This window comes from Sciurus vulgaris (genome assembly GCF_902686455.1).
Source record: "Sciurus vulgaris genome assembly, chromosome: X".
Classification (NCBI taxonomy): domain Eukaryota; kingdom Metazoa; phylum Chordata; class Mammalia; order Rodentia; family Sciuridae; genus Sciurus; species Sciurus vulgaris.
In genome coordinates this window covers 2,106,480-2,134,353 of record NC_136471.1, presented here as the reverse complement: position 1 = coordinate 2,134,353, position 27,874 = coordinate 2,106,480, and the positions used below count along the sequence as shown (strand labels likewise).

The window sequence follows — 27,874 nt, the reverse complement described above, 5'->3', positions numbered from 1 at the left end:
TCTGCCCACCTGCCCTTTTCCTCATCTTCCTCTCACCTTTATTCTATTCTCTATTCTATTGTGTTCCAGCTCAGGACACAATGGGGCAGTGGTGTTATGATAAGCTTGGGGGACAAGTCTGGCAAGGTGGCAAGTGCATGAGCTGCTTAGGCAGGAGCCTGGGGTGGAGAGGGCTGCACCCCTCAGGGTTCGTGGGTCACGGTATGAGGCAGCCCTGTTCTCAGATCCCCTGGGGCTGGCCACAGCAGGAAGGTGAATCCCTCTGCTTACTCTACTGTCAAGTGTGTTGCAAACCCTTAGACAACCATAATTTACTGAAAACCTACAGTGACATCAAAGTTTGCCCTGTAAGCTGGCAGCTTCCCCCACACACGTCAAGTTCAGGTGGCTTGGAAAGTAGGGTTGTGTTCTGGTCCCTGGCTATGGTCACAGGAATTCCCAGGGTGACAAAGCTCCAGAGAGCACTGAGATAATAGGCCCTGAGCCAGTGGAGAGCAGGGAACAAGTTCCAGCCCTACTTTTGCTGGAGTAGGAGCCCATGGACTTGGGGACAGATCGGATGTGGAGTGAGAAGAAACTAGTGGGCAGGGTTGGGGTGCAGGGCTTGGGCCAGGACCCCCAGGTCGGTTGTGGTGCAACATAGAAAGGGGAAGAGGACCCCCCTCCCGAGGAACAGCACCTGAGGACTGCGGGACAGCTCAGAGCAGGGGCCAGCCGGGGCAGCCATCGGAACATGTGCAGGTGCACACACAAGCACAGAAATACACAGGTGCACACTCATACACACATGTGCACACACACTCACATATATGCACACATGTGTACAGCATACACAAGCAAACCCAAAGGGGGGTCTAAAAGGATAAAACCAGGCATGAACACAAAGCCATGTTGTGCACAAGCACTACATGTCCACAAACTCAGGCGAATACACACAAAGACATGCACACAAACGTACTTACAGAACACACCTCCAATGTGCACGCACACAAATGTGGGCAAACACATGCACATGTGTGCATAGAGAAACATGAGTGCACAAATGCAGAGAAATGCAAACTCACATGTACACGCACACACAGGCACACATGAGCATGTGTACAAAAACCCTCATGGGAGCATCACAGGGGTGGCTCACTTGGGGAGGGCTGCTCTGTGAAAGCCAAGGAATGGCCTTCGAGGGGCATGGGGCAGGATAGGAGAGATTTCCAAGCACTTGCTGCAGGTCAGGTGCCTTCTGGATGTGGCAGGGCCCAGCTGGAGCCTAAGCCAAATCCACTGCTTGGGTTTAGGCAAGTCAGGGCTTGTCAAGGGACAGCCAGCCAGGTAATCCCAGTCCTGAGCCCAGAAGGGGCACGGTGCCCTCAGGGACACAGCCCCTCCTTAAAGGGCCTGAGGGTGCATGTGGAGAGCCTGGAAGCCAACGTGGTGGGCTGCTCTGAGACCTTCAAGGTGGTGTTCAGTGTTCAGTGTTCAGCCCCCATGACTGCAGCCCTGCACCTCTGACCCCACCGGCTGGTCTTCAAATTTTCCCCCATGGGCTCCAAGCTCCCCCTCAGGAGGGTAAGGGCCACAGGAGGAGGCAAAGCCCCTTCCATTGTGGACATGCAGGACAGAGCCCATCACCTGGAGAAAGCCCTTGTGTCCCTCGGTTTCTGGGAAGAGCACAAAACCCCTGCAGCCCCGGAGAACCCAGGGATGCCTGAATACCCAAGGGTGCCGGTGCCTGTTATACAAAGGGGCAGCCAGGCCATGGGGTAGTGGCCTGAGGACTAAGTTAGCCCCCAAGCCTGGAGCCTTGCAGGCAGGTGTGGTGCCCAGAGGACTTTTGTGTGTGCACACACACCATAGCAGCACCCACAGCAGACCAGAGCTTCCTGAACTTCCAGGCATGAAGTCTACGGAGGCGAAGTAGGCAGGAGGTAGGAGGTGTGCAGTGGGCAGGGCTCTGGAGGGTGGGGCTCCTTGGTGGCCAGCTGGGGTTGCTGTGGCAAAAGACCACAGACCAGGTGGCTTCAAACATCACAAATTTATTCTTTCACGGTGCTGGGGCCTGAAATAAAAAGTCAAGGTGTGGGCAGGACTGTGCTACCCCTGAAGTCTAAGGAAGGACCCTTCCTCTTCTAGCCTCTGGTGACTCCAGGTGTCCTTTGGCTTGTGGCTGCATCACTAAAGGTCTGCTGTCATGGGGCTTCCTGCTCTGTATGAGTGTGAAATCTCCTGCCTCCCTCTTATAAGGACACTTATTATTGCATACAGGGCCTGCCTGGATAAGCCAGGATAATCTCCCATCTCATGATCCTTCACCTAATCACATCTGCAAAGACCCTGTTTTCAAATAAGGTCACATTCCTCTTCTGAGGGTGAGGACGTGGACTGATCTTTTAGGACATTTTCAGCCTGCCGCAGACAGGGCTGCAGGCAGACATTGGCCTGGTGGTCCGCAGAGCTTCCAGGGAGAGGGCTGTGATCTCAGTCAGGGAGAGAGCAGGGCTGGGAAGAGAGGGCCCAGGTTGCTGTCCCAGAGGAGGCTGTGACAGCCACACCAAAAGTGGCCCAGGGAAAGCAGGCAAGCAGGGAGCATGAGAGGAGGGGCAGGCAGCTGCAGGGCCCGCAGAGAGGAGGAGCCTCCTGTTGACAGGGCAGTGGCCGAGGTTGGGGGCAGGGGAGTGAGGGCTGGAGGCAGCGAAGTGAGTCAGTGGGAAAAGAGAGGAGGCGGGGGCATAGCAGGCTGGAGGAGCTGAGACTCCGATGGGGGTTCTCGGAGGGTTTTCTTAGGCTGAGGTTGCCTGAGAGGAGCCACTGATAATGTTAGAGGCCTAAGGTCCTTGAAGAGGCAGGTCCAGGGGACAGTGCGGGTAGGTGTGGGACCAGGAGAAGAGGAGGAAAAGAATGGGGGAGGGTGCAGGGAAACAGGAAGGTCTGGGTTACTTGGCCAAGTGCCTGACCCTATCACACCTCCAGCCCCAGCCATGGGCCTCCCTGGGGCTGGCTCCGTAAGTATTTCCAGTGCAGAGGACAGGGTTTGATATAAAGAACTTTCTAGCAAAGTTTTCCCGCCCACTTCTTTAAAGATGAAAGAACCAGGAGGGACTGGCCAGTGAACCAGGGGCACTAGTGACAATGGCAGAGTTGGCCTGGCACCCAGGCCTCCTCATTCTCAGGCCTGGGTCCTCCCTTCTGCTCTCAGGGTCCAGGCTATGGACCAACCAACTGGAACTATAAAAAGGAGACCATTAGCTATTTGAGGACCACAGTTGCTAGGGACTGGGGATCTCCATGCTACCTTCCATGGCCATCTGACCTTGGCCTTGGTGGGACTCATCACAAAGTTGTGTAGCATGGTTAATTCTTGACTGGACCAGGCCAAGGCAGTACTCCAGCCCAGGGGAAGAGGCAAAAGGGCATCAGTAGGTGATCCAGTCTTGGATTTTTTCCCTCCAATTTGCTTCTTCCTCTGGCAAGAGAGGCCCTGAGCCAAAGGGAATGTTCATTTAACTGATGGCTACTGTCCACAGGGGGCATAAGTACTGAAGCCACTAGTAGCTTGGAACTCAGTGATCAGGACAGATTTCACAGGCTGATGCCAATTTTCCCACATGGACAGCAGCCATCAATTTAATAAACATGCCCCCAGAGTGATCAATATGTTCCCTGGTCCCTGAGAGAATGCAGAGACATAGCCCCAAGAGAGTCTTCTCTGGTTTCTGCTCTCATAGTCACTTCCAGGCCTTTAAGTGGAAGTCTCTCCCTCCCTTCTCAGCGCCGTCCTCCTCTCCACAAGACCCCTTTCTGGAGTCTTGTCCCACTCCCATCCTCCCAGAGCTACCTATACGTGTTTGCTACAGGGCAGCCAATGGCTGAGGTGTTTGCTACCAGCCGGGGTGCACCCTTGCCCAAGGGGTGGTCCTGCTGGAGCCACCGGAGAAGACCGGCTCATCTGCCTTTGCCTACCTCCTCTCGCTCTGGAACCAGGGCCTTAGGACAGGGAGGGAAGGACAATGACCCCAGAGAGCCCACCACACTGCAGAAAGCCAAGCAGGGGGCACAACCTGGATGTGCTAGAGGAGGGAGGCCATGGGCCCCCAGGACATGCTCCTGTGCTCAAAGCTCCTCTGTCCTCATGCAAAGAGTGGGGATGGCCTGATGCCCCATCTCCTAGCCAGGGGCAAAAAACCAGTTTCACAACCTGTTCCAGGTGGCATCTAGTGACCCCCCTGAGCTTCGGTTCGCCATCAGGAATGTGGGGGTGGTAAGAAGAGAAACTGGAACGTAGCACGTAGTTCAGAATAGGTGTCCATGAAGATTGGGGCTTCCTCCACCTTTTTTAATGTAAATGTGTATGAGAGTAAATGAATGTGTCTGAGCCAACATGTGTGAGTGTGAGTGTGTGTATGTGTATGTGTGTGAACCTCTGTTCACACTGAGAAGTGCTGGGGGTTGAACCTGGCTCCCTGCAATGCCAGTGCTCACCGGCTTTCCACAGAACCAGCTACTTCCTGTGGAAGGGGGCAGACTGTAGCTATTGTTACAGTCCTCTGGCCCTGCGGGGAGTGGGGGGCACAGCAGTGTCTTTCTGTCATGGAGATATCTGGCACAGTAACAGCTCCTCAAAGAGGCCTTCCCTTAGCCCCCAGTACCATCTTTTGTTGCCCCCTGATCAATGGAACAATGGTCTCCCATGGTCTTTAAGCTAACTGTGTGGGCAGTCAGTCGCCTTGCCACTCCCTTTTATGGAGTCCTTGCTGTGTCCCCAGCACCCAGACCAGCACACAGGACACCCTAGGATCCTCTGTATCCTCCCACCCTTGTGTATGCACACTTGAGAGACGTAGACACAGAGAGAGAGAGAGAGAGAGAGAGAGAGAGAGAGAGAGAGAGAGAGAGAGAGAGAGAGAGAGAGAGAGAAAGAGAGATGCTGATGTGCTGCCTAGGGACAAGTCCCCCCTCTTGGGTGCCCAACCTGAGTATGCCCACAGCTCACAGATCACAACAAAGACCTGATCTGGGGTTGGAAGCCTCTGCTGTCACTAGAACTGGGAATCTCTAAAGACTAGTGGCAGGGGCTGGTCCCCTTTGATCCAGGGACACATACTTGGGTGTGTTTGCCCCTGTTGGTGAGGATGTATGTCAGTAGGGACAGGTGGTTCTCGGCACTGCAGTTTCTCTGTGTATCTGTCTCCACTTGTATCATCAGATGTACCTGTCTGGTGTCTCTCTGGATGTCCATCTGTGTTCAGTCTCTGTGTGTCCTGCAAAATGATGGTCATGAGATAACCTTCCTGGATCACGGACTTTAAGAATTTGTTGTAAGCTCCTGCTTCTCTCTGGGAAAACAGTTTGGATGTCTGCACTCCCAAGAGCAAAGAGTTTCGGGGACCATGAACCCCTTGGAGTTCACCTGGAGCCGGAGGACCCCATGCTACAAATCAGTCACCCAGTTCCATGCCCCATTTTACTGTTGGGAAAATGTATTCAGAGGGCAGGGGATCTTGAGAGGCAGTGGCAGCCTGGACTTCCACTAGCATGCATGGGGCACTTTCTCTGCACTTGCAGGTGGCACTGCCCCCCAGTTTCCAGTCACTCCCATCCCCACTGGGCGAGTGCCCTTTGGGGGGCAATGTCAGGCTAGGAAGGGCGGGCGCCCACTCGCGTCCTGGGGGCAGAAGGTCACGCACCGGACGCAAGGCTCCAGAGACCGGTGTCCCCTGCGCGGTGCACCGGTGCACCGCCCCCCGCGCCCGCTCCCTCCTCCCTCCTCCCTCCTCCCTCCTCCCTCCTCCTCCTCCTCCTCGTCCTCCTCCTCCTCCTCCTCTTCCACGGGCTCCCTCCCTCCTCTACCCTCTCCCTCTCTCCCTCCCTCCACGCTCAGAGCTGCGGCTGGAGCCGAGCGCGCCGCGTCGCCCGCCGCCGCCGGTGCGGAGCGTGGGGAGCACTCGGCCGCAGCCGTCGCCCGCCGCGGAGGGTGCTGCTCCGCGTCGCTGGTCAGGCCGCCCTGTGCCTGGGCCTTTCCGTCCTTGGAGCGGATTGTTGCCCGCCGGGCGCCCGCCCTGAGCGACAGCACCCGCCAGAGCTGAGGCCGCGGTGGCGGCTGTGCCCATGCCGGGGTAAGTGGTGCCAGGGGCGCACAGGCGCAGGTGGGGTGGGCGCAGGCGGGGGCGGGAGGGCAGCCCAGCAGGTGGCGCGGCTGCAGGTGGGGGGAATGCAGGTCTGCTGCTGAGGCACCTGCGCCCAACCTCAGGCCTGCGTGTCCTTGCCGCACCACAGCCGCGCGTCACCCCGGGGCCCCGGGGCTGGCGGGCAGCGCCCCACACCCGCACCTTGAGCCCCGCATCCCGCGCGCACGCGCATCTGCGTCTGGGGGACAAGGCCGCTGGGGGCTGAGGGCGGGGGCTCTGGGCGGGCACAGCCAGGGGCGCCGGGCCTGAGCCAGGAGCCTGGCCCGTGCGCAGGCACCTTCTCGGAGCCTCGCAGCACCCCCTCCCCCCGCGCCCTCACACTGTGTCATCTTCCTCCTTGCACGTTCCCACACTGTCCCCTGCACGCCCACATAGCTACCCAGTCGACCCCGCTGCTGGCATGGACAGTGCCTAAGGCAGGCGGACCCTGGCCACACTTGGGTAGCGCCTTCTCCATCTCTCCATGGACGACTGTTTTCCCCCTTCTCACCTGGGTGACCTTGGCCAGAGGGCTTCTGCATAGGGGGCCTCAGTGTTCTTAAGAGTGAAAGCTCCAGGCGTAGGGTTTGGAATCCCGAGCCACTGGTTTGCATCTCCTAAAGCCTCTCTAGTACCTGGTCTCCTTCCTTCTGCTGGCCACTGCAGGGCTTAGTGGCAGAGCCAGCTGAGAAGTAGTGGAAGGCAGGGTGGGGGGCCTGATGCCTGGGCAGAGCAGCCCAGGATGGAATCTTGGCGAGCCCTGGGGAAGGTTTAGGAGAGAGTGTGCCAACACCACTTGCTGTGTTACCTGCTCCAAGGGCAGTCCCCTCAACTAGATTCTTGCAGCTTCCTGGGCTGGGTGGGAGAGTGAGGCCACTCCATCTTTCCCAGATGAGGCCTTGGGGCTCTGACCTAAAGTGGACCCCTTCCTGTTGCACGGTCAATCCAGCCTGTCCCTGGCTGGCTCCCATTCTCATCCCAACTGGCTCCCTGCAAGGACTCGGGCATCGGCCTGGCAGGTACCCCCTGCACCTACTCCCCCCACTTAACCTACTAGTGCTGTGCCCTCATCCAAAGTCGTCATCCCTCCCTAGTCTATGAGCCTCTTAAGGCAGGGACTTGCTCTTAACCTGCCTGGGCTGCTCAGGTGCCCAGCACAGGTCTGGCAGAGTGGGCACTTAGTTTCTGTATGGCACATTCATGACCTTGACCTCACTGAGTCTGTAGATTTACCAGAGAAGAGAGGCAAGCCCTGGATTCTTGTCCCCATTCTTCAGATGAGATGCTTGAAGCCCCAGGAGGGGCGGGAACTCAGCAGTGCTTTGAGCACATGGGTGGAGGCCCCTTCTGTCTTGAGCAGGTGGCTGAGGACACTCCCGTGGACTTGGTGGGGAGGTATCCTAACAAGAAACCAATCCCCTTCCTGAGCACCCACTACATCCATGCATGGTTCTAGGCATGTTCTTGGACCCCATCTGAGTCTCACATCAGCCATACATGTGAACTGCTGTTCTCATTGGCCCCCTTTTCACAGGTGAGGAAATCGAGGCCAGGTGGCTTGTCAGGAGAGCTAGGATGCAGAGGAGAGGCCAAGAGGCTGCCCAAGCCCCTAAGGGACTTAGCCTAGCACAGGGACCAAGGGTGAAACTACCCTGTGCCTGAAGAGTGAGCCAGTCAGAAGGGGCTGGGCGTTGTGGTCCCAGGGCATTGATTGTCCCTGCTGCTAGCCTCCAGGAGGGGAAGGGCCAAGGACACAGCTAGTCTTGATCAGATCAACCTGGTGTGTGCCCAGCACTGTCAGGTGGTTTGAGTGGAGGGGCAGGCATGCTCCGGTACAGAACAGGGGGGAAGGCAGGCAGATGGAAGTGGGACGGGCGTGGGAGGGGGCTCTGCATACAACCAGAAGGAGAGCCAGTCCTTTGGGGAAGGAAGCCCCCGAGGCTGAGCATGCTGGGGAGCACTCCAACGGCAGGCAGCGGATATGCTGCAGCCGGCTCCTGGGGGCAATGAGGGGCAGAGGAGGCTTGTGGGAGGTATCTTGGGCTCTAATGACAGGAGCTCCAGGGTCTGGTGCCAGCTCTATGCCTGATGGTCTTTGTGACCTTGACTAAGTCCCTTCCCTGCTCCAGATCTAGAGACAGTGGGGGTGTGCCCCTGCGGACTCTGCACTGACATTTCAGGATTTGGAGCTGGAGCTTTGGAGGGAGGTTGAATCCTTCCCAACCAAGCAGGAGAGGCCAGGCCTGTGAGTCAGTGAGCACTCTCCAGTTTAGTCCAGACAGGCAGCCAGAGAGTGCTGGGGTCAGCTGCAGTGGCCTCTCTGAGCACAGCTTGTAGAGAGGGGCCCCACGCTTCCTGGTAGAGGACAAGAGTGCCCTGGGCTCCCAGGGCTTCTGAGAGCTGAGCTCAGCTGGGACTCTTGAAGCCAGCGCAGTGAGACCCAGCTTCCTCTGGACGTTTGTACCTCCTCCCCCACCTCACAGAGCAAATCATCAGCACACCTTTACTCCCTTCTGCTCTTACACTGATGGCTCATGTATTTCATTGATGGCTGTTGTCTGCATTAGAGGTCACATCAAGTACTGTCAATAATGACAGTAATAATAACAGCAGTCGCCTTGTGCCAGACTGTTTTAAGTTCTTCACAAACAATCCTCATTTAATTTAAACAATAATCAAATAAAGCAAATGCTGGTATTATCTATCCCCTTTCTACAGCTGGTCATACGGAGACCAAGAGGTTCGGTGACTTGCTCCAGGTTGCACAGCCAGTAGAAGGTCAAGTCGGGGCCCCCAAGGCTGCCCTGTGCCTATAGCCACTTGTTCTCTAGAAGTGTGTCCTGTCGTCTCTAGAAGTGTGCTGAACTTGGCAGAAGGGAGCATTATGCACTTGTTGGAGCTGGTTGTCCAGGGAACCCTGCTGGGGTGAGGCTGGGGATTCTTTTGAAAACCTTGTAGCTCAGAAGCTGAGATACCGGCATCCCCTCCATCTTCCCACTGAAAGGAATGGATCGAAGGTGATTTCTACCCGTCGCAAAGCAAGCTGGAGTAAGCTCGTGTGACCTCTTCAGGGTACCACTAAGAAGTAGCAGTCTACAAATGGGGACCTGGGCTGTGACACTGAGGCAGACCTTCAATCTAAGCACCCATGAGCCTCACCAGTGCCATCTCTGTGACTGCAGCAAGTGCCCCAACAGCACCCCAGGCTGGGCATGAAAGGCAGAGATCTGGGCCATGCAGATGGCTCCTCCCTGTCCCCTGTCATTTCCCAGCTCCTCACCATACCTCTCTTCCTTGCCCTCGCTCGGCTGGCAGAAGCCAGGCCAATGGTGCCCGGCTGGAAAGCCCTCCCCTGCCTGAGCACCTTCTGTTGGGTGGGCGGTGCTGGCAATGGGCCCGGAAGCAGCCTGGGGAGAAGGGTCTGAGCCACACATCACCAGGACAGAGGGAAGGAGGCTCTCAGATCTAGGGAAATTTGGGCAACTGGGACTGCGTGAGGTTGGGAAGGGGATAAGTCCAAGGTCACATGGCTGAGTAGATAGCAGAACCCAAGCCAGAGAGAGCCACAGGGCATAGGCAAAAACATTGAGGCTCAGGGGCTCGTGGGGCTGGTGGGAGGACTCTCTGTGAGCACAAGTGGTTTCCAGAGACTTAGGTCCAAATCCAAGTTGTGCGAAGGTGTCCTGAGCCTGCTTCTGTTGTGCTGAGGTGGGTCCCTCAGTTCAAATGAGTCCTTCCTTGAGCCTGTGGTCGTAAGGCGCTTTGTAGAGCTGCATTGTCCTATGCAGTAACTATAGCCAGCCATTAAGTTGCAACTTAATTAAAGAATTACAATTTTGTTCCTCATTGCACTGGTCAAATTTCAGTAGCCACAGTGGCTGGTGGCTACATATGGGATGGTGCAGGTAGAGAATTTTCCAAAATGTACTATCTATGTCACCACTTCAGTGCAAATGTAGGGTTGATTCCTCATATGGATCCTGAAGCCACCCTCAAGGCCACTCCCCTGTGGCATATGGTCATTGATGGTCTGAATTTGGCCAGCCCCCGTGCTCAGGCTCCCCTAGATAATTGCCCAGAAGAGAAGCCCTCGAGGAATTCTGGGTGCTTGTGCACATTTGAAAAAATGGCCTGTGATTGGTCAGGCTCTAATCTGAGCACTTGACAACTGGGACACAGGGTGCCAAGCTGGGCTTGGGTAAGTTGCCTCTCAGAATAAATGTGGCCCCTTGTCAGAATGTGGCCAGTCATGCCAGGAGCCACATCTTATGGGTGTGATGACCACTAGGGACTCTGGCCCTTTGTCATTCAACCATATTTATAGTGGCCCATGCCCTGTGTTAGTACTTCCTGCAGCAAATGCACTTTGCTGAGTGTTCATCTACGGCAACCAAATTGAAGTGCTGGAGCCAGCAAAATGGGTTGAGACCATGAGGCCAGGCAGTGTCTTCCAGGGCTCAGGCCCCATGGCACCCTCACTGGCCCAGCAACCCAGACTCAGCCAGACAGTCCTGACCCCTCGCTCCTCAGCGGCCACCCATGGCTGGTGCCTGCTGTACCAGTGCAGAGTTCTTGCACAGATCCTGAAGCCACTCCCAAGCCACTCCCCATGGCACCTTGAAAGGAAGTGGGTGAAGAAGTTGTGCATGCTTCAGGGCAGCCCATCCACCCCTGGGGATTCTGGGTCCTTTGTCAGTAGGGCCATTTTGCTGGCATTGAGATCCAGGGTTGTGCTCCCCAAGGGCTCGCCCAGGTGCCCAGACACCCATGCTGGAGGGAGGCTTCCTTCCAGGCACAGCCTGACAAGCCATGGGGATGCTGGACCTGAGCTCATGCTGACTCCAGCAGTCCTCCCATGCCCAACTTGGGGCAAAACCCACATCCGGGCACTGCTTGGTCCTGTTTAGGCCCTGCCATGTGCCCATCATGCTGCCAGAGCTTCACAAACAGCAGAGAAGAGTCAGGGCTAGGGGGCAGTTTCAGGAGGAGCCCAGACAGCCCCCCACAGATGGGCAAGGCACTGTTGTTGTTTTTTTTTAAATAATGTTGAATTCTCCCTATTAAAAACAATCCTTTTGTTGGGAGCCGTGGCACATGCCCGTAATCCCAGACACTTAGGAAGCTAAAGCAGGAAGATCCCAAGTTCAAGGCCAGCCTGGGCAATTTAGTGAGACCTGTCTCAAAATAAAAAAAATAAAAAGGACTGGGAATATAACCCTGTGATAAAACACCCCTCGGCTCAATGGCCAGTACCAAAAACATTAATGATGATAATAATAATAATAATAATAATAATGATAATGCTCTTAATGTGCATGTTCTTTATAGAATACCCACACAGAGACATCGAAAACATAGAGCCTCCCCCAGTCCAGTCCCCAAAATGTAAGCCACTGTTTTCATTTTATTGAATTTGTTTCTGCTCCCTTTTCTTTGCATAACTTTTTTTTAACATTACTGTAATTATACCATGGGCTCAATTGTGTAATCTATTTTTTAGTTCACATAAGCATTTTCTGTATTAATATAATCCCTTCCTAAATGAACATTTTTTTTGAAATGGATATAGTTTAATTATAGTTTAATTTTTAAAAGATTATGAAAGCAGTAAGTACTTATTGCAAAAATAAAGAATGAACTTGAATCATGCAAAGAAGAAACTCCAAATGATCACTCACTCATTCAACAGTTATTTATCAAGCACCCAGACTGTATCAGGGCAGTTCTCAGTAATTACAGTTTTTAATGGCTGAATAGTATTCTCTCAAGAGATCATAATTCACTTAATTATTTGACTATTTTTGGAAACCCAGGCAGTCAGATTTGTTTCGCCCTTATACACAAGGCTCTGCTGAGCATCTTGGTGCAGAATGCTTGCCCTGTCCTGAGGAGAGTACCCAGACACAAGCCTGTTCTGCCAAGTCGCTCTCCAAAGGGTGTTTCAGTGCGCCAGAAGGACTTGCTCATGCACCCTTGCCAGCATTAGGTATTACAATCAAATAACCTGCCATAAGTATCTAGGTCAGCAAATAGCTCCTTTAGTTTGTGTTTCTTTCATTGCAAGTGATGGTGAGCATTTTTCCATGTTTATAAATTACATCTTTTCTTTTAAATGAATTACCTGTTCCTAACCCCAATTTACTGATGTCTTAGTGTTTCTCCTGTAGGTTTGAATAAACTTTGACATGAAAAATAGCAACAATTTAACATCTTTGTTGCAAAAAAAGTTTAACCTCTTTGTTCTCGACTTTTTTTCTCATGTAAAAGGTAAACAGTTTTGTCACAACTTTTTTGTGATTTCTTCCATTGCTTGTGGGCTTACAAAATCCCTTACAGAAATTTGTGAACTCTTCCTTTCTGGGTTTTGCATACGTGTGTGTGTGTGTGTGTGTGTGTGTGTGTGTGTAGTTTGCATTTTTAAGATGTTTAAATCTTTAACCCAATAGTCAGCAACTTCTTTTGCAAAGAGCCAGGTAGTAAATATTTTCCACCTTGTGGGCCACATGGTCTCCGTCTCAAGGACTCCAGGCTCTGCATAGAAGCCTGAAAGTAGTTGCAGACAATAAGATACATAAATGAATGGGTGTGGCTGTGTGCCAGTAAAATTTTATTCACAAGCACACTTGGCTGCTGGATTTGGCCCTTGGGCTGTAGTTGCCAAACCCTGTTTAACCCAAAGGAAACTTGCATTGGGGAAGTGTGAGGTGAAGGAGGTAAGGTGTGTCCTTTGCCACTTTTCCCTGTTTCCTTAATCAAATTAGTTGTTTCCTGGAGGAAGGTCCCCCTTCCTCCCTCCTTCCCAAATCAAGCACTCTGGACATCTTTGGAGTTCCTGAGCAGTGGATGTGTCCCCACAGGGTCAGGTGGCAGCTGGCTCAGCAGACCCTGTGTGTTTTCCCACAGTAGGTAGGTCAGGCAAAGGCATTGGCCTTTTTGCTCCTCTTTTGGAAGGCACTGAATGAAGGTGTTTGAAAGAGAGCTACCTCATCCTCTTTATTTGACTCACCTGGGAACCGTCAGTCCCTGGACTGTCTCAACACTCAAGAATTCTTTGCACTCTGGCATTTTTGACACAAACCTGAAACCAGGTCAAGACATGCAGAGTGGCAGGCTTATTGCTGAACCAACATTTGCACGGATGGCTGGCCAGGGGCATGATGGTGGCACAGGGCATGACAGAGAGGGGAGGAGCTCTTTCTCCAGATTAGGCCAGCCCACTGAAACCACTGATGCCCTCAGAGCACAGCAGGACAATGTAGCCAGCCTTGCTTCCCTGGCAAGGTGAGGGCTCTGGGCCACACCCTAGGCCTCCGACTGCCTCACCAGTTACAGAGGACCTTCCCTATCTGCCCTGCCATGGGCCTCGGCTACATTTCTCTTGGAAGAATCCAGGACATACCATATCTTGATTTGGAGTCACAGGCCTACGAGGGATGGCTGTAACCCAGAGGTAGCTGGTCTGGGCTCCTCTGGCTCCTGGGGTCTCTGAACACTGTTGTAAATGGGAGGCATAGTCGGCCTGCTTGCACCTCCCACCCAGGCTAGTCCCTCACAGCCTGTGACTCATCTGCCCACAGCTCAGTGACGAGCAGTTGGGCCTTTGCTCTTGGAAACCTCTAACCTGGGGAGCAGATCAAAAGGATCCCCCTTTGGGGTGAAGGATAAGAGTGGGCTTTCCTAGAGGCTGCTGCCCAGGATCCCTGTCCTGGCAACCCCCAGAGAAACCCACATGGCTGCATCTGTAGGTAGGACAGGGTGGCGGGGTGCATTCAGGCAGAGCCAGGGGCTGTCTCTCATGGCCTTGCCACTCTCTCCAGGAGAAGGAAACAGCTCCACAGCACTGTCATCAAAGGTGGTGCCAGGGTGGCAGGTCAGGGTCTCCCCCAAAGGAATGGACAGGGTGTATGTGCTGGGCAGAGGCCCCTCTAGTGTCCTCATCCACAGTCCTTGCTGCACTCTCTTCCAGCTTTGCAGCCACTCCATGACCCACTAACTCCTTCCCCATCTCTCAGCCTCCGAGAACATCTGCCCATGAGCACACGGGGGGTGGTAGGGGGGATCTGGGGGAGGGACCAGGCTGGGCATGTGATGGCTGTGGGGCTTGCTGAGGTGGTCCCTTGGACCCCACATTGGAGTTGCATCCTGATGCGAGACAGGCCCCCCTGCCCTGTAGGACCCCTACTCCTCCCAGGTACCCCTGGGCCCTGCATGAGCTTTATGGTGCAAAGCTCAGTCCATGTGATTCAGACAGCAGCCAGGCCCTTGGTGACCTTCAGGTCTTGCCATTGCAGCCAGTTGGGGTTGGCAAGGATGCTGGAGCAGAGCCTGGCAGCCTTTCAGGTGACCCTCCCTGGGCTGCAGCCTCTGAGGTGTCCTCCTTCGGGGGCATCGTTGGCCCTGGCTCTTCCTCCATCCCTGCATTTGACAGTGGGCATCTGGCCTTGGTTAGCCTAGAGAAGTGGTACCAAGACTTTGGTGTGCTAGTTCTTTGTGTCTGGGTCACAGAAGCACAGCAACACTTGACTCCCATCTTTAGTCTGAACTGGCCTTTTCTGTCCTCATCCCCTTCCAAGAGTAGCATGGTCAGGGACTTTTCTAAGGGCTCAGAGTAGCCTGGTACCAGGAAGAGTGAGCTTCCAGACCCCCACCCTGTGTGCCCAGAGTCTCTGTATAGTTCACCTGGTGAACTCTTTCTCCAGTTTGGGTTGGCTTTCTATAGTCAGTCAGGTCACAAAAGGGACACAAAGAGGATAATTTGCAGTCAGTTGGAGACTGCTGGGGGCTCACACAGCTCTAGCCCCTGGCCTTAACTCCAATCAATGTCCCCAGTCTGTCCTCTCAGACCTCAGCCTGTTTCCAGAAACCAGCAATCCCCCCACCCCACCACACACACCAGGCTCACTCTGAGTCCTGTGGAGACCAGGTCCCAAGAGGACCCATGAGTGAACTGGAAGTCTTATCTAGTCACTGCCTGTCCTGACTGGAAGGACTCAGCCTCTGGGCCTGCAGCCTCCATGGCCTCCAGCAGTCTGTAATTTCCTTAATTACCTGTTTAGACCTTGGCTGCTTCCGGTCTTTGGAGCTGACGGATTGGGAGCTGGGAGGAGCAAACACCATGGTACCTCAGACAGAGATGGGGAGACTTGGGTACCTCTCATCCTAGCCACAAGTTCTCTGGCTACAAAAGGCCTGAGAATGGGGACCTGGCTATCTCCTGGAGCCAGACACAGGTCTTGACCCCTTTGTGGGCTGGCTTCTTCCACAGAGGCCAGCCACAGTATTCCTGGGTCCCCCTGTCTCTCCTGAGAGCACAGGCTGGCTGTGCTTGTTTTAACTGAAGAATCCAGGGCCCTCCTTGGAGCCTCTGAAAGCAGACAAATGCATGGTCTCAAATGCATGGGCCACCTCTGCCATCAGGGCAGGACAGCCGTGGGGCCAGCGTGTGCGGAGCGCGTGCGGGGGCGGGGCGCAGGGCTGGCTTGGGCTCCTGCTGCAATGCAGCTCTCTGCCCGCACAGCTCGCTGTAATTGGATAATTAGTGTCATTATGCTTCCTGCCCATCAGCTTCTCCAGCTCCTGCTCCCTCGCTCTTCCTTTCTCTAGCTCTCGCCTTCCCTGGCAGAAAACAAATGACCATTCCCTCCTTCTGTATGGAGTCATGTCCCCAGTAATGATACTTCAAGGGCCCAGCTGAGTGGGGCCTCCAACTTTCCTCTGGGGCCCAGGGCCACCCAGCACTGTGAGGGCCACCTGTGTGGGAATTTTGTCTTCTCCCTGTCCTAGGTAGCCCAGAGTCATTAAATGGAATGTTCTAGCCTCACTGGTGGAAACCTGGCCCTGCCCTATGAACTCTGGGATTCGGTTGATCTGGGCTTCGGAGCAGGCAGAGGAAGGGGAAGGTACAATGTGGTGACCCAGAAGGGATCACGTGACCAGGCTTCTCTGACTCCAGTGCCTGTAATCCCAAGCCCTGAGGTTTATAGGGACAGATTTCCTGTCCAGTTACTTTATTGAACTCTTTTTTTTAATTGGTTCTAATCATGTGTTCATTGCTTTCTGGGGTTGTTGGGGCAGTTGCTTGGCAGAGGAATCGCATAGAATCCTCTGCAACCAGACCACCTGAGTTTATGTCAGCCTCTGCTCCTTGCTGACTGTATGTCCTTAAGTAAACCTCTTAATCTCTCTGTGCCTCAACTGCTTCGCCTCTACAGTGGGCATAATCTTCCCTTGCCATTGAAGCTTAGCACAGTGCTGGCCTGGGCTTCAGGGCAGACAGAGGGAGGAGATGATAGGGTGACCCAGGAGGGTAAGCAGTGCAGGACTAATGGACTCAACAAAGAGCACTGTCATGGCTGAGCACATGCCTGTAATCCCAGCTACTTGGAAGGCTGAGACAGGAGGATCACAAGTTCAAGGCCAGCCTCAGCAACTTAGTGAGACCCTGGCTCAAGACAAAAATTAAAAGGGCTGGAGATGTGGCTCAGTGGTAGGACACTTGCCTAGAACACACAAGGCACTTGGTTCAATCTGCAGTACCCCCAACTCAAAGAGCACTGTCACAACTCACACCACAGGAGGCCACTCAGACCCAGTATCCACCACCCTGTACACAGAGCCAAATGCCTGGTGGGGCTTGTTTGGTTTTTGAATTAGGGTGAAATCCACCATTTAGGCAGACAGTTCAGTGACACTAAGCTCATTCTCTTCACTGTGCGCACATCCGCACTGTCCCTCTTGGGAACTGGTTCATCTTTCCAAACTAAAACTCCGGTGCCCCCTCCCCCAGCTCCTGGCACCCACCATTCTACTGTCTGTCTCTATGACTTTGGCTATTTTAGGGACTTCCTAGGAAAGTGGAATCTGACAGTTATCTGTCCTTTTGTGCCTGGCTCTTTTCGCTGAGCCTCATGTCCTCAAGGGGCACCTACCTTATACTGTGTCAGAATCCCCTTCCATTTTAAGGCCGAATGATATCCCACTGTATAAATAGACACAGTCTGTTTGTCCATTGATCTATCTACGGACACTGTAATGCTGCTGTGAACGTAGCTGTCCAAGTGTCTATCTGAGTCTCTGCTTTCACTTCTTTAGGGATGTCCCTAGAAGTAGCACTGCTGGATCCCGTGGTAATTCGATGTTCAATTTTTTTCAGGAACTGCCATACGGCTTTGCACAGTAACTACACCATTAACATTCTATGATGGGGCTTTCTTTTTTTTATGATGGGACTTGTTTTAACTGAAGAATCCAGGGCCCTCCTTGGAGCCTCTGAAAGCAGACAAATGCATGGTCTCAAGCTTGGCTGAGCGTTAGATATCCTTGGGGGGTACAGTCCCGCCTCCCACCCCACCCCTTCAGGATGGGCAGCTCTGGGCCCAGGATTGTGTATTTTTAAAGTTCTCCTAGGAGCAGAGAGGCCTATGCAGGGCTGGCATGGACTGCTCTAGATGAGACTAAAGTGCTCGGCCATCCATTAGACGTTTACCCACCTGAAAGCAGGGGTGGAATTGGGTAATGTCCCAGTCTCTGCCACCTCCAGGAATCTAGACTTAGGTTTCTCCGGATTCCAGAATCTTTCTTGATTGAACTCTTAGTGGCAGGGACTTCCTGGAGTCTGTGCATGTGTCTTGGTACTGGGTGTGCAGGGCCCCTGTGGTCAGCTGGCCAGTACCTAGTAAATCCTCCAGGTGCCACTGCTGTGCTTGCAGGTCCCCAAGGAGCTGTCTTGCAGGGGCAGACCTTTGGGCAGGTGGGTGTGTGTTGGAGCGGGGAGGGGGCACTATGGTGGTGGTTGACCCTTTCTGTTGTTATTGTTTTTGCCCAAAGCTGTTCCCTGCTTGAGAGCCACTTGGTGTGTGCACAGATTGTACCAGGAACAGGGGGAGGAAGGAACGGAGCAGCAGGGGGCGGGGGAGCCTGTCCCTTTAAATCTGTTTTCTCGGTTTTATTTCCTTCTCTTTTCCCATCCTCCTCCCTCCACCAGCACAAGTGGTGGGGCTGCAAGGGCCCAGGAGCTGCAGTGACGGTGCCTCTGAAATATTAATGAGGCTGTTCTCTGCCTGGCTCTTTCCCTCCCCCCTCCTGGGCTGCATGCAGGCCTCGTCCTTGGAACCCTCCTTGCCCCTCCCCGGTGGTCGCCAAGGTGCGTCAGACAGAGGGGAGGGGCTGGGGCGGGCAGGAGGGAGAAGGCCTTTAGAGAGGAGGGGATGTCAAGGGTTAAAGGGGTCTCCCAAGGGTACACGGGCCAAGTCTATACCTGTCCTGACCACACCAGACCCAGCAGAAGGCAGGGTGGCTACCAACCAGGGTCCCCTCTTCCCACACCCTTTCCCTGGTTGCTCCCCACCTGGCCCCAAGCCCCACCCCAGTCTGCAGGTGTGCTGCTGAGCCACACAGCCCTGGATGTGTCAGTGGGGCCTGGGGCTGGGCCTCTAGCTCTCCCTTGGACTTCTCTTCCTCTCCCCATTCCATTGGGCCAGGCCCATGGTAGAGGTGCCTGGAGGTGGGCAGAAGCCAGGCACTGTTATCTCAAGGAATCCCCATGGTGCATCACACTGCTGAGCAATGGGCACTTCTGGAAGGCCACCCTTACTTGGTGGGCATGGAGATGCTGTCAGGCAGTTAAGGAGGGCTCATGGAAGCGGGAACCTGGACTCTGTTTCTGCTTCCTTCACATCTCAGGGCCACGTCGTCCTGGGCCTGGCTCTGGCATTGGGACAGTGGAGAGCCCCAGGTAGCAAAGCCTGGCCCTTTACCTCAGGCATACACCCACTGGACTAGTGCAGGGTGGGTGTTCTTGTTGGTGTGGGCCCAGTAACCAGGGAGCAATTCCAGACTGGGACTTCCTGGCTCCTAGCTCAGGCTGGTGGCTGGCTCCTTCAACCCCAGGGGAGGCAGCAGCACTTGGCGGCAAATGCCCATCATCAGCATGGGGACACATGCCCCCAACGAACTTGGCTGGTGCCAAGCAGAGCTGGCCCTGGGGCTGTTTCCAGACTTGAGAAGGGTTGAATGCTAATGCACTTTTGAGCTCTGACTTGGGAAATGGTGGTGGGCTTCCCCCCGACTCGCTGTCTCCTCTGAAGGTGAGGCTGGGCACCGCACACACAGCAGGTGGCCAAGGGGAGTACAGTCTGGGTCTGCTGGGAAAGCTGCTCAGGGTGTCACCAGGGTGTCCCATCGTGGGTGGCTATGACTCACCTCAGGCCATGTAGAAGGCAGGGCTGGGGGCCAGGGCCAAACAGGAGCCTGCAGTTTGGCATCCGTGGCCCTGCCTGAGCCTCGTTTCCCTGTATGATATGGGTGTCTGTGTGGCTACAAAGAGGGCTTGGATATAAACGTTGGCAGGTACTGGGATTCCAGGACACTGGCAGCTCAAAACTCTGTGTTGGGAGTGAGCTCACCAGAGGGGAGCCAGGAGACAAAGGTGTCCCTCACTTGGGAACTTTACAACTCCCTGGAGGACAGCCCAGGGCCTTGGTGGAGTCCAAGGGGATTAAATCAGAGGAGCTGAGAGATCCCCCAAAGCCCCATTAGAGATGGTCAGAGAGAGACATCACAGGGAAGGACCTCTGGGTTTCTGGTTGAGGGGCATGCACTCTCTTTTGGCCTGAGGGGAAAGTGAAGGTGTCTGGGCCCCACCGGAGGGAAGAGTCTAGAATGCATTTGGATGATGGGTCTGGTCTTAGGTTATGTCCTTCAACAATCCCCTGAGGTAGCAACCTGTTAACAGTCACATAGTGAGGGCGAGGTAGGCTAGGGAACCCAACACAGGTCTCTGCTCTCTCCACCCCATGATGCTGGCCAATTTGTGCCAAGATGGAGCAAATGCCGGAAGGTCCCAGTGCCCCTCTGTGGAAGTCCTCAATTCAATTAAGCCAATTAAGGTCTGAAAGATGAAAGAGCCCAGAAATGGTACGTTCCCTGCCCTTTTGGTGCCTACAGGCCGTTCTCGGCAACCAGCCCAGGCCGGAAACTCTGTCAGGTCTGCAGAACTGATAGGCCCGGTCACTTCTGTTCTTGGCCATTTCAGTGATGGCTGTTGTCCTTATTCAAACTGAGAGAGGCCATTGCTCAGGCTTACAGAGACCCAGAGAAAGAAGACTATATGCTTTGTGCTCTCTGTGGTAGCTAATAATTACTCAAAAACAGGCCTCACCTCAACTGTTGGCTCCTGGCCTATGGCCTGTTAAGTTCATGAAGACAAGGTGTGTTAATGTGAGTGCCCACCCCCCACTCACTCATTCTTCCAGCCTTGTCCCCATCTAGGGCTGACCATACAGTAGACTTCCTGCCGACTCAATAACCACACATCTCAAAGAGCTAATGACCCGGAAAGTGGGAGAGACACAGTCACCAAGTATTGCAGTGCCGAGCAGAGCAAAACAGGAATGGGCTGTGGGATTCTAAACCCCGCAGCAGTCAACTTTGACTGGAGTATTAACTGGAAGAGATTTTTGGAGAACGTTCCACTGGAATTGTGACTAAAAATATTTGTTGGAGGTCAGCAAGTGGAGATGGGAGAGAAGGGTGTGCACTCAGGTCTCAGCTATGTGACTGTGGGAAAGTGAGTAGTGGCCATAGGTAGGCCAGTGTGGGGCACAGTGAACAGCCAGGGGGTGGGGGCAGGAGGGGGTCCAGAAGGTGCTTTAAAGGAACTAGGTCCTTTGCTTGATGGAGCTGGGGAATCAAAACAGGGAGCAGGGCAGGACCAACGAGCTTTGTTCTAGAGTGATGGTACCTGAACTGGAGGAGTTGGTGACTCAGAGCAGCATGGTGACCAGTTGCCTGATAGGGCAGAATCTCTCTGGCTGCAGGGAGGGGACACATCTTGACCTCATCAGAAGGTCTTGCCTCTCTGCCCAGGGTTCTTACCGTGAGTCACCACAGGTCCAGTCAGCCACAGTGATGACAGTACACCAGTCAGGAGCTGCTCAAAGACCTGGTGTGGCTCTGATTAGGCCACTACTGCTGCTTAATTGAGAGCATAGCCATACTGGGCATCAGGGGCAGGGAGTAGGAGCGGAAGGACAGACCTGGCCTTGTCAGAGGAAGGAGAGCTACAGACTGAGTAAGGCCCCCACGCATATGGCCTGCAGGTGTTTGCTCTGAAGAACAGGAATTTCTATTGGGCCCATTGGCTGTTCTCTCTGTCCCCTCCGTATGATCCCACAGGCACCCTACAACCCCCTCTACTCCTCCAGGTATGTGAAGAGGCTGAAAAAATGAATGGGCTCCAAAGGAACAAAATCCTCCATCTTTCCTTTTAGAAAGAGCTCAGTTGGGGACATTGACTGGAGTCCCAACACACCTGGGCCCCATTGATTGGGTCTCTGCCAGCAGCCCTTCCTGCCTGGGGCCTAGGGGTTTTGTACTGGCCTAAGCCAGTGCCTCTGTGTAAAAGCCAGACCTGTCTATTCCTCAGTCTAGCAGCCAGCAGGCTGGAGGTGGCAGTGGTCAGACCTCACAGTTGCTATGTGCTGGGGTTGCACGGGGCAGCCAGAGCTCAGCTCCGAGAAAGGAGAGAAGGCGCACCTGGTAGGCCGAGGCATTGTCCTGAGCAAAGGTCCCAGGGCAGGGCTATGGTGGAAGCAATCTGAAGACAAGGAGCGCAGGTGTCAGTCAAAGCAGCCATTGCTGCCTTGAGCTGTTGGAGGCAGTAGACCCTGTTTCCGCTGGCACTGCCATTTCCCTTGGTCAAGCCTCAGATTCCTGCACTGATGAAAGGAGAGTGATTAGTGCCACTCCCTCCTACGTGGCTGGGGGTGCTCACAGGGCACCCCCGGAAGGAGCCTGCCCACCCCACCTGGCTTCCTGTCCTCACATTGCTTGCCGCAGGCATTCCTGAGCTCAGGGCTCACCTCTGCTGCTCAGTCAAGCAGAAGGGCCTCAGCTCCTCCCCTCGCCCCTCCACCCTCTCTTTTGCCTCCTTTCAGTTTTTTCTCCCACATGTACCTTCTTGAAACTCCGTGGATCTTGGCTCTTGAGCCTGACCTAGTCTCTCACCCAGCTTCTTATGTGTCTACCAGATAGAGAAGGGGTTAATTTAGTCTTGTAGACCCTCTGTCCCCACCACATGTACAGGCACATATAGATGTTCAGTAAATATTGTCAGATGATCAGCTGGAGGAATGGGTGAGAGAGCGGTGTGTGGGAGTGGAGAAGATGGTGCAGTCATGTGTCCGTCATGTTCCCACATCGCCAGGAAGTGAAGGCTTCTCCACGTGGCAAGTGTCTAGAAAGTTAACACCAGGTGTCCAGACTTTTCCATCAGGGACCACTTGGGATGGACATTTTCTGAAGCACCTCCTATGTCCCCAGACCCCCTGACCTGTGGCTCCTTGCGGATCTCCCTTGTGTGGGCTGGGGGCATGTGTTGGAATAGCCCATGGTTTCCCAGAGACTCTGGTCTCCTCTCCTGAGGGCTGTGGTACATCAGATAGGGGTTGGCAGGATCGAAGGATGGAGACTGCTGGGCTTGAAGAGGCAGGAGCTGTCCTGAGAGCAAAGGCCATGGACCTGCCCCACCCCCTTGCCTTTCCAGGGCCCTTTTTGCCTTTTTTAGGGTTCTGTTCATCCTAGGTGGTTCTAGATCAGAAAACTGGAGCTTCCCCAAAGGTGAGAACCGAACCTTGTCACTGGAGGTCTCAGATGATGGCAAGGCCAGGACCATGTGTGCTGGACTAGTTGAGTTCCAGGAGGATGTGGGCTGCTTAGCACATGACCTTGGGGGATGCACCCTGTTATATGCAGGCACGCAGGAGATGTGGGGAAAGTGAAGCCAGGGAGGGCTGTGACCCAGCCAGGAAGGGGGCAGGTCCAGTGTTCCCACCAACAGTTCCTTGGCTGAGGGAAGGGGCACTGGTGTGTACAGGGAGGACGACCGCATGTTGCAGCCTGGCAGTGGCCTGCCTGCTTTGAGTGTGGAAGAGCCCTGCTCCTTACTTTGTCCTCAAGAGGGAAGCATGTGGAGGGGCGTGGATGACTCTGTGCTGTGGGTAGGGTGTTGGCAGTCACCAGTGACCTGTGGCTGCTTTGGGCTTTCTCCCATGTGCCTTTTCCTAGGCACCTCCCCTTCTACTTCCTTTATCCCTTTCCTTTCTCTCTCCCTTTTTCCTCCTCCTTCCCTCTCTCTCCGTCCCCCTCCTCTCCCCTCTCTGTCTCCCTCTCTCTGGGCCTCCTCCTTTCATCCCTCTTGGCCCCCAGGTACCCTCAGGGCTACAGAAATACCCTGTGCACTAAGCCTTGACCTCAAGCCCAGCTGTCCCCGTCCATGACTGGGCCTACTCCCAGGAGCCCCGCACAACCCCAGGCCTGAAACTGAGTCACTGTGGCTGCACCAGAAGACCACCAGGATTTATAGCATGCCAGCTGCACCGGGCGAGTCTTAATCAGGCAAGAGCAGGGAGTGAGATGGGGGGACAGGCAAGGAGCTGACCATGGGGCATGGATAATTCACCCATACCAGGCAGGACTGGCCACTGTCAATCCCAATGCACTGCCTCGGATCAGATAGGTTTCCAAATGGATTTGGGGACAATGACAGCCTTTGTGCCCCGGCTGGCTGGCACTGTTGGCAGGAAGGTCCCTGGCAGGAGACATGGACACTTCTTCCATCCCTACCTGGGCAAGCCCTCCCAGCTCTGGGTGCTCACAGTGGGCAGGACTGGGGGCGGCCTGGTGGGTGGGGTCTGGCAGGCTATGAGGGTCCCTGGCCCAGCCTGGCTTACACTGAGGGAAGATTTCAGAGTATGTTCTGGAAGACTGGACCTTAGTTCTGTCTCACCCCTTGGCTTCTTCTTACCTCCTTCCCAGGTGTCCACACTAAACCACCTTACCACCACCACTGCACCTTGCCAGGGCACGGGGACTGCAGGTGGCCACCTATTCCCATCTGTGGCTGGGCTGAGGCTACATCTGTGAGAAGGCCTAACAGACAGGATGGGCGACATGGCCAACAGTTCCATCGAGTTCCACCCCAAGCCCCAGCAGCAGCGGGAGGCCCCCCATGCGGGCGGCTTTGGGTGCACACTGGCTGAGTTGCGCACCCTCATGGAGCTCCGAGGTGCTGAGGCGCTGCAGAAGATCCAGGAAGCCTACGGGGATGTCAGTGGGCTTTGCAGGAGGCTGAAAACCTCGCCCACAGAGGGTAAGTCCCTCTGACTGGGTGGGGCACAGGAGTGACTGGGGACACAGGGCCTACTTACTCCAGAGGACATGGTCAAGGGATCGATAGTACCCCAGCAGCAGCTTCCTAAAGGGGCTCTGTGGAGGGGAGGCCCAGGTGGCCCTTGAGGGAACCAAGACCAGGACCCCTGACTGTGCCCTCCTTTTGAGCCGGAGACACTGTGCAGAAGGAAGTTGTCCTCGGGGTAACCTGAGTTCTGTGTGTGTGTGGTCTGACCCCCTTATCTATACCTCCATGATCAGCTGTTCTCCACCCTGTACAGTGGGAGAGGTGGAAGGGGTGGATGAGAACAGTGCAAGGTGTTCACACAGGCAGAGGACCCCAAACTGAACCCCAGAGTCCCTTCCAAAGAATGAGGCAGGGCCAGGTGGTTCCCAGGCAATAGAGGCGGAAGACACAGCCCCATGTGCATTTTTGAGGGTTCCCCATATGCTCATATCTGTGTTCAGTTAGGGGAGCCCAGAAGAGGTGGAAGGGGTGTGGGGTCAAGTCCCCTGGGACTGAGGTTGCAAGGCGGTTTGCCCTGGGAAGAGAGGAGTGACCTGAGGATGGTCCAGGGCCATTTGAGCCTAGTGGGAAGGTGTGGCCAAAGCTGGGGCACAGTAGGCCCATAGTGCTGATTGGAAGTAACAATGGTCACAGTCTGTCCCAGACAGGCAGTGCCCCAGTGAACCTCTAGGAAGCCTACTGAGCATCCTTTAAAAGAATCTGGGATAGAGATCTGACTGCCATCTTGGATCCCCACCTCCCCCTGTGGAGGCAAAGCTTTGCCTTTCCCTGTGACAGCCTGCCTCAGCCCTGCTGGGGTCTGCCGTGAGGTAGGGACCACCCGGGAACCAAGCATAGCCCCATACTCCAGGAACTGGAGCACTTCCTGGCCCAGCTGGCACTGGCCTGGCAGGGTTGCCAGGGCTAGCCCAGCCCAATGCCAGGCCTGCTCCCCAGCCAGCACTGATTGATTTCATCAGCTGCCTGTCTCAGTGGCGGCACCTTGGCCCACCCAGTGCTGCTGGCCCTGGCTGTCACCTTGGGTTCCTCCTGCTTGCTGGCATTCGTGTCCCATCCATCACCAGGCCCTGCCCACTCTAGTTTATAAATCAATCCCTTGATGCATTCCCTCCTGCCCATTTCCTCTGCTCTGTTCCAGGCATGGCCCATCATGTCCAGCCTCCTTGCTCTGCCCTCACCCCCCAACTCACAGACTTTAGGGCGCAAATAGGATCCCATTGCTCTGATCTCACCCCAGCTGGTTGCAGAAAGCTCACTCTGTCTGCAGCCGATGGTACATGGGTCCAAGGGAGAAGCAGAGGTGGGAGGAAGTAGGCCCATAGGGCAGGTGAGGAATTCCAAGATGGAGTGGCTTCCCTGGGCCACCTGGGTCTCCCTGTACCCATGGACACCCTGTCCTGCCCACCACACACACCAGCCTGGAGCAGCATGCTGTCAGGGCAGATGGCTGGGCTCTGTGCCAAAGGATCTCTTTCCTTCCCTCCTCCTTGCCCACCCCCCTGAGGACTTGGGGCCTCAGAGGAGGCTAGGGTGGAGGGCCATTTAGCCACAAGGGCTCTGGCCTCTCCCAGATCAAAGGAAGCAGATGGGCTTCAGCTGGCAGCTCTTCCCTCTGCCCGTCAGGCCTTGTTAAATATTTAAAATGTCAAGGCCCCTGGGAACCTTCCTGATTCTGCCACAGAGCTCAGGAACTTGCCTGGTGCCTGAGGAGGGGGTGGGCATGAAGAAGGGCAGGTGCGCAGGTGGCCCAGCTCCTGACTAGCTTCTGAGCACCTGTGTCCCTGTGCCCCAGTGGAGGAAGCCAGCCAGACCTGGGTCTTCGGCCTATAGAATGAAGCAGCCCGAGAATGAGCCCCTCCTCTCAAGCTACTCAGGCTCCAGCTGTCTGGTGCCAGGAGCTGGTTTCTCTCACTCCCCATGTCCCATCAGCCAGGCCATGAGCCTGCAGAAGGCATGAGGTCCTCAGAAGGCCTACTGGATTGGCCAGAAGTGCTTGCTCAGGCTCAACTGCTCATTCCCACCCAGAGACAGTGGCATGAGCTGCAGGAGGAGCTGGTTCCATGCCAACCCCCTGGCAAGGTGGTGCCCAGGAGGGGCTTTATGGAGGGGAGGGAGGCCAGGTAGGTGTGTAGTACACTGGCGGAGGGGGACTTTGACTACTGGCAATCAACACCTCAATCCACTGCCTTCTCAGTCTTTGTAGAGATCCAAGAGGATTCCAGAACCTGTCCTGAAGAAAGCTGCTCGTGTTTGTCAGAGAACCTCAATGATAGGCTTGCTAGGGGTACTTGGGCCCCATGCCCTCCCCTGTCTGGTCTCCACAGGCAGTCATGGGAAGGAGGGGGCAGATTAGCTGAGAGCCGACACGATGTGGTCCTAATCCAATTCTGATGGCATCTGGCCTCTGCTCTGGGCAGGCGGCCCATCTGTGTCCATGCCAACCAGCAGGCCCCTGCCCCCATGCCCTGGACCCAGGCTGCCCTAGGGCCTGCTGGGCAGGCGTGTGCTCAGAACCAGAGGGGCCTCAGCTGCCTCCACCCCCCACAATGAGTGTTGTGGCAGCAGAGGCAGCTGTCAGGACCCCCAAACCCACAGGAAGGGGGCCAGTCTGAGGGCAGCTGCTGGTTTCGGGCAGTGGGAGAGAATTGCTGCAGTAGCAAGGGCAAATCAAGGCCAAGGGCAAGGTGGGGGGAGGGGAAGGGAGCTCCCAGGAAGGGGCCCAAGGGCCCACTGCCCTTGAGGACAACTCGGGCATGTGCAGTGGGGCAGCAGAAGGCAGACTCACATGGTGCCTTGGGGACCTACAGACTACAGGGGACTTTGGTCTCTCTCTGGAAGCTCCAGGCCAGGAGCAGCAGAAAACCCAGGTATGTGGGAGGCTCAGAGTCCTGCTGCCTCCCTGCGGCATCTCTCATAGTTCCTAGAGATGAAGGAAATAAGGCCCAGTCCAGAGTGATGGACAGGTCCCTTGCTGAATCCATGGCCTCAGCCCCTTCCCCTGCCACCACAGAAGCTGAGGTCTGGAGTTTCTCCCAGGCGCCCGACTGGGGAAGCTGCAGACCTTCTGAAAGAGGCCTTTGGCTCTGGCGGAAATCTGAGCCACCAGCTGGGCCCAGGCACCATGAGGCATGGGAAGAAAGGCATGGACAGCTGTGGCCCTTCTGAGTGGGAAGGACACTGCGTGGCCATTGCCTCACTGGGGTGGACGTGCCAAGGCTGTGTTGGCTGCGGCTGTGGCTCTTGGTGGCCCTGCCATCTCAAATGGGCCTCACCCTGCCCCTCTGCAGAAGCCCCACCGTCAGCACTTTTTGTTCTTGAGTCATCTGGGGCTGAGCCTTCCCTAGCTCACTGCCCAGTGAGGGCCCCAAGGGCTGGATGGCCCTCCTGCTCACCTCCTGTCTGTGCAGTAGGTGACAGAAGTTAGCGCCAGCCACTGAGGGCCAGGAGCCACAAGCTGCCATCTGTCCACCAGGTGTCAGTATGGGGCTGGGCACTTGGGGGATGCAGCACTGGGGGGTTG

The 27,874-nt window shown here is 55.2% G+C and overlaps 1 protein-coding gene across 9 annotated transcripts in view; it reads left to right on the top strand.

The window, feature by feature from the left end:
• Positions 1-5,822: 5,822 nt before the first annotated feature.
• ATP2B3 (ATPase plasma membrane Ca2+ transporting 3) overlaps positions 5,823-27,874 on the top strand; it is a 65,683-nt gene continuing 43,631 nt past the window's right edge. For 4 of the 9 annotated variants that reach the window (XM_079123871.1, XM_079123869.1, XM_079123870.1 and 1 more), the window contains exons 1-3: positions 5,823-6,107; positions 23,364-23,552; positions 23,973-24,306. In XM_079123871.1, coding sequence (XP_078979997.1) covers positions 24,099-24,306 — 208 coding nt within the window. In that variant the 5' untranslated portion in view covers positions 5,823-6,107; positions 23,364-23,552; positions 23,973-24,098. Of the gene's footprint in view, positions 6,108-7,080; positions 7,178-23,363; positions 23,553-23,972; positions 24,307-27,874 lie in introns of those variants that run through there. The other 5 variants (XM_079123873.1, XM_079123872.1, XM_079123874.1 and 2 more) reach the window with 3 other exon arrangements.